At 42.0% G+C, this 11665-nt stretch overlaps 1 protein-coding gene and 1 long non-coding RNA gene across 2 annotated transcripts; both read left to right on the top strand.

The window, feature by feature from the left end:
* The first annotated feature begins 5629 nt into the window (after positions 1 to 5629).
* Positions 5630 to 6689, top strand: LOC120393028. Its single transcript, XR_005591884.1, has 4 exons — positions 5630 to 5704; positions 6022 to 6128; positions 6346 to 6514; positions 6612 to 6689. It is a non-coding gene; the product is annotated as an uncharacterized LOC120393028 (long non-coding RNA).
* Positions 6690 to 7129: 440 nt separating this feature from the next.
* Positions 7130 to 11089, top strand: LOC120393029. Its single transcript, XM_039517674.1, has 9 exons — positions 7130 to 7247; positions 7410 to 7525; positions 7619 to 7666; positions 8124 to 8192; positions 8788 to 8876; positions 9483 to 9591; positions 10107 to 10215; positions 10613 to 10683; positions 10897 to 11089. The coding sequence occupies exons 1-9, from the start codon at positions 7130 to 7132 to the stop codon at positions 11008 to 11010; spliced, it is 843 nt and encodes a 280-aa protein (XP_039373608.1). The 3' UTR covers positions 11011 to 11089.
* The last annotated feature ends 576 nt before the right edge of the window (positions 11090 to 11665 follow it).

Raw genomic sequence — 11665 nt, 5'->3', positions numbered from 1 at the left:
ATGAGGCATGGCCACACAGAGTGGGGTGCAAGTGGGGCAATATGGCCCAAGCCCTGGCTCTGCAGGGCCCCCAAGAGAACGTGTGAGGTCTCCACCTCTTCTGGAGCCTCAGCGGATCCAGTAGTGCCTCAGAGCAGCTGCAGCTGGGTGTGGCCTGACCACCTCTTTCAGAGACACGTGGTAAGGGGTGGGGCTGCGAGCTCCAGCGGGGCTGCGTTCCCAGCCCCACCCTTTACCACGTGACTCTGAGCGTGGCGTAGCTCAAGAGCCACGCTGCAGCGATTCAGGAGACTGTTGGAAACGACGCGCTGGGGCTCCGTGTGAGCGGGGCTCCAGGGAGTAATTGGCCGGGGTTAAGGGGCTATGGCTGGGGCTGGCTAAGGGGTAGGAAGTCCTGGGGACAGGGAGGGGGCAGAGGTGGGGTGAAGTCAGGGACAGGGAACTTTGGGGTTGTATTGTGGGTGTTCTGGGGTGTCTGTCAGGACTCAGCAGGAGGGTGGATGGGGGTGGGTCAATCAGGAGACAGGAGCAGGGCTTGGGTCATGGGGTGGTGGTGGAGGTGGGGGTGGTGAGGGGACAAGAAGCAGGAAGGGTTCAGTGATTCTGAGTTGGGGTGGGCAGTTGGGGGGCAGGAAGTGGGTGGGGGTCAGATGGGGGCAGGGCCAGGCTGTTTGGGAGGCACAGCCTTCCCTACCCTAAAGCTCATTTTGCAGTTTGAAGCTTGCAGAAGAGCCAAGCTGTTAGCTTTTCCATTAGGGCTACCATCCCTTTCACTTCTCAAATGCCAAATTACAGTATATATTTAATTTCAGGGGAGGGTAGCTTCATTTAAAATTAGCCACTTGAGGGAATCACATGAGAAGAGCAATATCCTACACCGCCTACCTTCTTCCCCACCTTACCAAGGGAGACACCCCCTCCCTACATTCCCTGAGGCTTCAGAGGGGTTAATTCAGTGGCTCTCAAACTTTTTTTGTCCTGGTGAACCCTTTCACATAGCAAACCTCTGACTGTGACCCCCAACCCCATACATTGAAAATACTTTTTGATATATTTTACACTACTATAAATGCTGGAGGCAAAGCGGGCTTTGAGGTGGAGGCTGACAGCTCGTGACCCCCCCCCACAACCTTGTGACCTCCTGAGGTGTCCCGACGCCAGTTGGAGAACTCCTGGGTTAATTGAATTTTAGCGACCAGTGTCCATGCACATGCATGTGCATTTCTAAGCATGTCAGTTTTCACAACATAGGCTTATCCCAGATTCTGGAACAAGCACAAATGATCAGTTTGTGGAGTATGTACATAGTCTATACTAAAGACAAATCCACCATAACCGTCTCCGGTTTGTAGTGGACCCCATGGAGCCAGTCTCTAGGAAAAACATAAATGCATAGAGGTTAAGTCCGTAAATGGCTATTAGCCAGGATGGGTAAGGAATGGTGTCCCTAGCCTCTCTTTGTCAGAGGGTAGAGATGGATGGCAGGAGAGAGATCACTTGATCATTACCTCTTACGTTCACTCCCTCTGGTGCACTTGGCATGGGCCACTGTCGGTAGGCAAGATTCTGTGCTGGATGGACTGTTGGTCGACCCGGTATGGCTGCTCTTATGTTCTACCCTAAATGAGCCCAAAGTTATGGAGACCCATATGAGTCAAGTAAGCCAGCAGAGTATCAGAAACCTGGAAAAAACCTCTGACTGGGTGGGCTCAGGCATTTGGTCACAAGCTGAGGTGGTTCAAAAGTTTTTGATTTTTTTCAAGCAGAACTTTTTGTTTCTTAACACAATCAAACACAGCAAGCATCAAATATTTTGAAACGTACTTATGAAACCCAAACCATATTTAGGTTTTGGCTGATTACTTTCAGCTTTTCTATTACCAAAAAAAAAAAAATTTCTAAGGAAATCAGAAATTGTCCGTGAATTTCTTCTGCTGTTTTAAAAACCCCTAGTTTTTGATCCAAAAAACCCACTGACGGAAATAATTTGTCCAACCGTTTTAATGAGCCTTACTGCCTTTTACCATTACCTGATTCTGAGAACCAGTGATACCTCCTAAGGAAGTTTTCTCTAAAGTGGGTTTGTGCTGCGATGCGGAAGGTTTCTTTTTCCAAGGGCCACCCGTGGGGGAGATCAAGTGGTGCAATTTTCCTGGGCCCCGCTGAGGCCCCCACGAGAATATAGTATTGCAATTTTTTTATTGAACAGGACCCCAAAATTGCTTTGTCACAGGGCCCCTAAATCCTCTGGGCAGCCATGGAATGATGTGATAATGATATGTGTATGTTACAGGATTGTCTCTTTTTCATAATCTTCAGATTTACAGAAAAGTATTTTCTCCAAAAAAAGTTGCACCAAGCAGAAAATTAACTCAACATAATGGCAAGTAAGTAGAAATTTTTCATATGTACCCACGGGGGTAGGGGTAGCTCAGTGGTTTGAGCATTGGCCTGCCAAATCCAGGTTTGTGAGGACAGTCCGTAAGGGCACCATTTAGGGATCAGGGCTCCAAAAAAAAGGTGTGGCTTGGGAAAAACTGCCAGGGACAGTACATTGTCCTGCTACTGAAGGAAAGGGACTGGACTTGATAACCTTTCAAGGTTCCTTCTAGTTATATGACATAAGAATATCACCATATATTGTTAATTAGTTTATTATTTATTCTTTAGTTTCCAGATCCCCTTACTTTCAAGAAAATCCGCTTGTTTTACTTTTTTAAGGACATATTTATGCTGTCACATTTACGGTCCTGAGTCAATATGTCTATACATGGTTACAATCTTGTAGTGATCTCTTCATCTCTGATGACATTCACTCTGCATTGGGCGAATATGGCCATAATTTCCAATTAACAAGTATTTTAAAATTATGCACAAGCCTGACATTTTTTTATGTATGTCTTCTGTTTGGCCTATGACTGATGCATCGTTGATTTTGGTTTACCCTGCTTATAGGTCAGCAATCTACATCTCATACCTTGTAACTCAACTTTAAGTCTTATATGCATTGATATGCCATGTTTGTGGTTAAGTAACTGTTTTCTCTTGTAAATGATTCTCAGGGAAGTCTTTTGAAGAAAAAATAGCAAATGTCTTGGCATACTTAAAGACAGGCAGATATCCTGAAGGAATGAATAAAGCTGGCAGACTGAACCTGCGTCGATATGCTGTCAACTTTTCATTGGAAGGAAAGGAATCCTTTTTTTTTTAATACAGTACTGACACATTTACAGGCTGAAGTTTCCTATGTAATGATGGCCCTGATGTCCCAACACTGGGATTGTGTCGAGTGTTACTATTATCTTTCATGGGCCCGGAATTGGTATCTCTACTTTTCTTTAAATTATCCAGAAAATCAATGTATACCAGTGGTGCAACAAACGCAGTGTGATGTACAGTTATGTGATAAATGACTATGACTTTGAAAAAAAAATTTTTTTTTCATTTCTTAATTATGTTATCCAGTCTGCTGCAAGCACCACCAGCAATCACTATATGTAAAATTAGCAAAAATTTCTAGCTAAACACCAGGGCCGCCAAGAGGATTCCAGGGGCCTAGCGTCTTCAGCGCGGAGGCCCACGCCGGTGGTAATTCGTCGGCGAGGGTCCTTCCGCTATGGGACCTACTTCAAAAGTGCCCGAAGACCCATGGTGGGGGCCGAATTACCGCCGAAGCGGGACCCACCACCAAAGTGCAGCCGGGTCTTCTGCGGGAATTCGGCAGCAGGGAGCCCCCTCAGCAGGTCTTCAGGGCACTTCGGCGGCGGGTCCCGGAGCAGAAGAACCCCCTCCCCCCCCGGCTGCTGAATTACCATCAAAGACACGGCTGCACTTTGGCGGCGGGTCCCGCTTTGGCGGTGGGGGGACCTTCCTCCGGGGCATAAGGACCCCACGGCGGCGAAGACCAGGAGTGGAAGAAGCTCCGGTGGCCCAGGCCCTGAGAGAGTGTCCAGGGCCACCCGGGCGAGTGAAGGTCCCGCCCAGGGGCCACAAAAACCTCTCGTGGGGGCCCCGGAGCAAATTGCCCCACTTCCCACCCCAGTCTTCGCAGCCCTGCTATACAGTGAAATTTCCCCCTTGTACTCAAGGTATTATGATTCATAGTGTACATAGATGTCTTTGATAGGCATACACCTTATAATTAATAATTTTTTTGCAAGTAACCAGTTACAGATTAAGTGAAACATGTTGCCCCACCACAGCCCTGGCAGAAGCCACAGGGCTGCAGGGGAAGCCCATATGCCCAACCTCATCTCCAGGATACATGCCTGGTGGGGCAGGAGAATCCACAGCACCCTGCTCCTGGTCCCTAAAGAACCGCAGCATCAAAAACCCCACTGCAGCCCTGGGACTGGAGGAGCTCTCAGTTCCTGGTACAGCCATGACATAGGAATAGAGCTTCTCCAGTCCCAGTGCTGTGTGGGAGAGCGGGGTGGTTAGGAAATGAGACAAGGAGTTCTGGGGCAGGCAAAATGGTGGGGAGCCTAGGTGGAACATGGCTGAGATCCCGGTGAAGAGGACGCAAGGGACAGGGCCATAGGTGTTGCTGCGGGTGGACAGGGTGGGTACAGGGAGAACAATTGCTGTGGCCCAGGGCCACGATAAACCTTAATCATCCTCCGTGCTCCGTCTTCTATGATCAACAGAGGGGAAATTGTTCCATTCAGCAAAAGGAAGAAAGGTGGTCGTTGTGCATACCATGAAAGAAGCCCTGCGACTCTTTGAAATGTTTCATGACAGTGCAGTGGGTGGACATCTTGGAATACTCAAAACGAGGAACGTGCTGACATCAAAACACTATTGGCCAGGGATGACAAAAGACATTACCAATTGGGTATGTACAGTAATGAAACGAAATCCTGAGGAATGCTATTTAAAAGTGAAGTAGAAGTTCACAATGAAGAAAAGGAATATAAAATTATATTTGGTGGGCAAATCTTAACTGTGTTCCTTTGGAATACTATTTCCATAACAAAATGTTCATGTCATCATTTTGTTCTATCAAAACCAGGTTGCACAATGCCTGACTTGCCAGAAACAGGGAAAGCAATCAAATCTGGATACCACCTTGAAAAGCATAAAGGTTAATTTTTGATCAAGACACATTATTGTTTATCATTATCCATTGTTATTTCTGAAATGCAATGAGGGTTTCTTTTTGAAACGAGTCCAATGCATACAAGTGGTACAGCATAGTGCAGCAATTACTTGTCATGCGACATCTCAGTGGCTGGGGATACTTCTACAGCTTTACTGTAGTATTGTTTTCTATATCCCATTCCTGTACTTCTGTTGGTTTGTTTTCCCTTTCTTTCTTTTCCTTTATCATTTAAAAGTGGGCTTTCATTCGGATTCTATGGCTGTTGTAACCATATTACATTCTGTACTCTCCCTATGACATACGGGTTTTTTGAGAACATTTAGTAATAAACATGTGTAGTATGTCTGTAACTAGTACCCTTGTATGTAGGTCACGCGGATCTGGGAATTGTTGGGAATGGATTTAATAGGACCATTACCAACAACAAAGGATGGATACAAGTATATACTGACAGTCATAGATTATCTGTCAAGATGGGTGAAAGGCTTTCCACTTAGAAGTAAGTCAGCATTCGAAGTGACTATGAACATACACAAAGTGATTCTTCGACGTGGATGCCCATATCGGATACTGACAGATCTTGGTTCAGAATTCAATAATAAGGTAATGGCCTTTTTTTTTCTGGTTATTTGTAATATGCAGTAAAACTCACTATGAGGTCACCCATTGATCTCCAACAATCACCATCCTTTATTAATTTTTTTTCCCAAACTGCTGTTGGTCACCATCAGTATTCCTATACCATTATTATTCTTCATATCTAACATAGAAATGCAAAACTACTGGTTTAAAAAACAAATATCAAAAGATAGTCTATTCCTGTTGCTAATAAAAACATAAAAGTAGAGGCAAATATGCAATGGAACAGTCCTCAACAGAAGCCTATATGCAAGGTAACGGTGTAACTTCTTTTCTTTCAGTTTAACTTGTTTTTTTGTGAAAAATTGGGAATAGAACGTAGCTTCACCAGTCCGTACCACCCACAGACCAATGGCTTGGCTGAGAACGCTAATAGATCCATAAAAAGGTAAGTGATTTTTTGGGAATATTATAGTACTAATGGCAAGTAGACTGTGTTATGCTAGAAGATAGAATTCACAGAAAAATCTCCAAAGGAATTGTTACATGGAAAGTCTTTTTCATTCTGTATTACACCTTTTTTATTATGTATGATCTGTTTTAAACAAGACCGTACATGTGACTTTCTTTTTTTAAGCAATCAAATCAATGTCCCTTTTTTACAGAGCACTGCGGAAGATGGTTGATGAAAGTGGGACTAACTGGGATCAATTTCTTGATCCCATTTTGTTTTCTTTGCGAACAAAAGCACACGCAACAACAAAAATTTCACCTTTTCGTCTAATGTTTACTGAAGAACCAGTGTTTCCAACAGACGTCCCAGAGAATTACCCGGTAAGTGTGTGTTTTTTTCCAGCACCTGTCATGTAGACATGGCATTCAGTGTGTCTTCATTTTACAAATACAACCCCTTCTCCATTTGTTTACAAAGATCCCAGATATTAATACATTCGTGGAAGAGTTCTGCAAAGAGTACAGCATAGATATGACGTCAAGACATGATGCTGACATTGCACTGGCCTAGGTAACATTGCCAAAGCACAGGAGAAACAACAAAGACTTTATGCTAAAAGAAAGAAATCTAAATACGGGGAAATAGCATTTGATGTCGGGGACTCTGTTCTATTACTGAACGCTAGAAAGAGAACCAGAAAAGGTGGAGTACTGGAATCTAACTATCGGGGACCTTACAAAATTATGAGAATTGAAGGTAAGAGAGTGAAATTACAAACCCTCTCAGGGAAACAGTTACAAAGCATGTACAGTATTGCACACTTAAAACCATTAAAAGAGCCACCAACATTAGCTGCTGAAAGCAAATTAGAGGGAAAAATTGGAACTGAAACTGCAGTTGGTGAGACTGAACCAGAAACACCCACGGAATGGATTAGAAACGTGGATGGCACTGGATCTCCCGACAGCACAGTGGAAGACACAGAGGTGACAGCAATGGAAGAAGAGGAGTCTAGAGGGCAAAATGTTTCATACAATGATACAAGTGATGCTGATGACAGTTTTGATGACATGTTTACGGAGAATTTGGAAGACAGCCAATGGCTTCAGAAAGGTAATTGGTTCCAGCACCTTTCTTACACAGATTAACATACTTCATAACTGGAACAATATTATAGGTTTTCATGTACAAGGTGGCGGCTTTGAGGGTAGTAAAACAGAGGATAAGTAAAGTATATTACCATGCATATAATATGCGTAATTCTTTTTCCCCTAGTCAAATTGGTAATGACCAGCAAACACACAGAGAGACTGGAGGCCAAAGTGAGAAACATTAAATTATATGGCTCCTCCTTTCATTGCCTGAAACCTAAAAGCTGGATAACTGATGAGGTACAGTTAAGTACCAGTAAACAAGTATTTTGTAATGGGATTGACTAATCAAATGTCATTGAAATTGTGCTTTTCTTTCATCATGTGTTGTAGGTTATTGATGCATATTTGAGCTGTGTAGTTGAGAAAGCAGATGGAAAGGTAGGCTACTTACTGTGATGATACATGACAATATACATTGATTCAATAAGTGAACAATCACGGTAATGTGGCACAACATATTTAAGTCCAAATCCCCTTGAAATATCAACAGACACCGGTTATCGCAACATTTGTTTGTATTTTATGCTTAAAAATTTAGTATCAGGTATTTGGAGGTGCATATTGGACATGCAATAGAGGCCCCATTAGTTTTGCTGTACAGTTCATTGGGTCCATTAATTGTACACAAGTATGCAAACAGCTTAGTCACATTTTTAAATTAAGTAAGACAGAGCACATTGATTACAAATCATTTACTTTTTATAGGACACTCTTACATATACATATCTGATTTGTAAAACGAAGGATCCCTTGCATGCCTGTCTATGTTAAATTAACTTTGTGCTTGACATGCCACAATTATTAATGCATTAATAACTTTGTTGACTGTCAACAGGTAGAAGCCATCTCAGCAGTAGTTTCCACTGTCATTCTCTCAGGAAGAGCTACTCAAATGAAAGTGAAGGTAAATGCTGACACACTGTAATACATAGTATGAGAAAAGCTCAGTTTCATTCAGTGAGTAAAATACAGGTTGAAGCAGAAAATACAGTGGTATGTTTGATGTGGCGGAGTAGTCTAATAGTAAGACATGTAATGATTTTGGGAAATACAGTATAACGTACATTTAATGGTTTGCTTCACTGGAAACTATAATTGAAATACTAATTTTTTGATTTTTAAATAAATACAGAGTGAATTACTTCAAAATGATATATTATTGCTTCCTTACCACACACCAGGTCATTGGGTTATGTAAGATGTTTTATATTGTACTACAATTTCCCTTGTTATGGTTTTCACTGTGTTCAGTGCATGCTAAGGAAAGAGGAATGTGAATGTTATAAAAATGGCAACTGTCACTTTACATTGTTCATGTATCCTGAAGAATACATTCTGTAAAGAATTAATTGATTTCACAATATGCTTATATCTTATGTCTTACTGAGACATTACAAACAACAATATGTTAGTAGCATAATGCTTGTTGATAATTCAATAGAAAGTTTTTGAAAACCTCTCATGACCAATAAAATTTGTGAATATATTGAAACTTACAGATAGCCTTGATGGAAAAAAAGGAATTGTTAATAATTGACCCCTTGTGTGATGAGATCAGATATGAAAGGACATGCCTGAGGAATTGGAGGTGATTTCTTAGATGCTTGCTTTTACATTGGACATTAAGTTTTCCATTGACATTTTTTTAAAGGGAATGTAACAACACTGAGACTAACATCTTCCTGTTAACGACAAGTAAAAATTGAAACAGCATGCACTTCTACTGAATATGCTTAATGATGGACTTTGAGTGAACTTGTGTGATTGGTATCAGAGGGGTAGCCGTGTTAGTCTGGTTCTGTAGAAGCAGCAAAGACTTCTGTGTCACCTTATAGACTAACAGACGTTTTGCAACATGAGCTTTCGTGGGTGAATACCCACTTCTTCGGATGCAAGTAGTGATTTGATTCTGGGGAAAGACTTAACATAATGTGGACACGAAATAGTAGCATGTTGCATGTTTGAGAATGTGTTATTATCAACATGGGGCACAGCAAATCAGGTGAGACATTGTGTAAAGTGTGAGACAATAATATGAAAACAAGTGTGTATGTATGTGAGCAGTAAGTCATTCCAATTACTAATTGAAAAGAGAGAGAATGGATTTTTATCTATGTCGCGAAACCAGAGGGGGGGGGAAGGGAAAGCAGAGCTCATTTATGCAGTCTGCTAATGTACTCTCTAAAAATTTCAGAAACTTCATAAAACGATTAACTAGTAAATCCTCATCTGATTGGAACAGTAAAATTGTTCCGCATCCAAGACAAAGTGATGGCCACAACTGCGGACCACTCATCTTAAAGGTATTGAATAGCAAATTGCCATTAATATTGGTTATGTATGTTTACTTATCCATGTTGAAAGTAAATGACAGAGATTACCAGTGGGCACTGCACCGGTGTCCTTGCCAGGGTGTATGGGGTGCGCTTCTGGCCCCAAGAAGGAATGGGGTCTCCAGTGGAAGGTGCGGTGCTGGGGGGACCAGATTGTACCAGCCAGCCCTTCGTGACATCTGCTGCTGCAGTGGCCAGGAGCACCAGGTGCTTGTAAATCACCGTAACCCAGAGGCCCTTTTGGTCACCCACCGTAGGCAGCCCTGCCAGGAGCGTTCAACAGCATTGCCGGACCCTATGGCTGGGCCACTGATGCGGGCAGATGGGATAAAGGCAGCGCCGTTACAGCATAAAGCACTGCCACAGCGGTAGTGTAATGTCAGCCATGTACGGGAAGGAACCAGTGGGCAGTTCTTAACGGTACACTAGACTGGCCAACTTTCACCTCTGTTACTTATGTGTATTCTAAATATCTGTGTTGCTAGTTTGCAGAAACGTATTTGCAGCACAAAGACTTCAGTGCGGTAGAAACAACCCAAGGGGCTACTACTGCATTTAGAAGACATATAGCAATTCTTCTAATGAAGGAGTCAGGTAATTACTTTCTTGCGTATTGTGGACTCATTAGGCACATGCGACGATAACATGAAGAGTGGAACTTTGTCACATAGTAGACAGTTATCGTAACACCCCTAAAGTGGGATATCTCACAGGTTTGGTTCTCTAATGGTGACTACGAATCAATAATATCTTTAAGTACACAAAAATTTGAAGGGGGTGAATGATTGCTATTGATCAGTTAAATGAAATTTGCATTTTTAGATACAGGTGCAGTAAAGTAAAAATTTGAGAAATTATGATTCCCAAAAAATAAAAAAAAGTTAAAACCATTGACTGCATTAAAATATTGACAAGTAATAAATCAAGGTTTGCATTTTCAGTGTTGGTCATACCATATTGATCATTTCATAACGCTATAATTATTTTTTAGAAAGCGTGGAGGACTACTGTATATACTGCAACTGTATCAACTGTGAAAAAGAAAATGAGGATTGCACGATGGTAAGATAAATAATATTGAATGAGAAATATATGCCATAAACTGGTTAAGGAGCATGATTTCTGTAAAAATTCCACAGCAGTAATCGTTTTCTTCATGCTGATTATCATATATTAGGTAATGCTCCCATGTGGAAGGAATAGCATGAGTGAATGCTAAGTATGTGTAACATTATAACTTCTGTGATTTCATTTCTTAATTGTTACTTATCAAAGGTCCAGTGTGATTCTTGCAAGAGGTGGGCACATATACCCTGCATTGCAGAAGGAACCAATCAAGAAAACCTGAAAGATGAGAAGAAAGAGTACAACTGCAAGAAATGTGCATAGTTCACTTCATTACCCCCCAAAAAACCCCAATAGAGAAACCCCTAGTTTAAATGCCTCTTGTTCAAAACATAAAACTATATTTCGTTGGGTTGCATTATGTATAATCAGAATTTAATAAAACATGTTTTTTACTTGAAAAATTTATTCTCTGTATTTGTGTCCATATATATAATGCAAAGTATAAAATTATAAAAATATATTTAAAAAAAGAAAGTGGTCTCATCATAGGCGTTCTCCATACCCCCAAACCTTACCTCCCTTTTCACGTATTCACACTTAAAAAAGTGGAAGCGCGCGCCTCAATCATCCAATAGGTCAATTTGGCACATTAGCCAGGAGGAAGTAGATCGTGAGCGTTTTTTACAGCAAAGGCCATCCCTCCAGATTTGCAACCATCCCTGGACTGGTGACAGGTGCATAGGGAGCCAAGTCATTGGAAATAATCAAGGAGGAAGCCAGTGGAAAAAATGAATGGGGCCACTCTGGTTATCACCTTGGGGTCAGGGGCGTCCTCTGTACCCCCAAACCTTACCTCCCTTTTCAGTTATTCACACCGTGACGAGGCAGTTCTGGCGGTACCAAACTGAGAGTGCCAATTCAGGACAAATTGCTCAAACAGGGCAGTTACAGCCCTCGGCTGGGGGTTTTCCACCTC

This window comes from Mauremys reevesii, unplaced genomic scaffold (assembly GCF_016161935.1).
Source record: "Mauremys reevesii isolate NIE-2019 unplaced genomic scaffold, ASM1616193v1 Contig139, whole genome shotgun sequence".
Taxonomy (NCBI): Eukaryota; Metazoa; Chordata; order Testudines; family Geoemydidae; genus Mauremys; species Mauremys reevesii.
The sequence above is the reverse complement of the archived record's forward strand: the minus strand, read 5'-3'. Positions and strand labels throughout refer to the sequence as shown.

Bases quoted from the DNA above. Each gene is read 5' to 3' on its own strand.
- LOC120393029 (XM_039517674.1), top strand. From the start codon at position 7,130: ATGGAAGAAGAGGAGTCTAGAGGGCAAAATGTTTCATACAATGATACA. The intron at 8,193-8,787 runs GTAAATGCTGAC...TGAAACTTACAG, and splicing joins CTACTCAAATGAAAGTGAAG to ATAGCCTTGATGGAAAAAAA. The intron at 10,684-10,896 runs GTAAGATAAATA...TACTTATCAAAG, and splicing joins AAAATGAGGATTGCACGATG to GTCCAGTGTGATTCTTGCAA.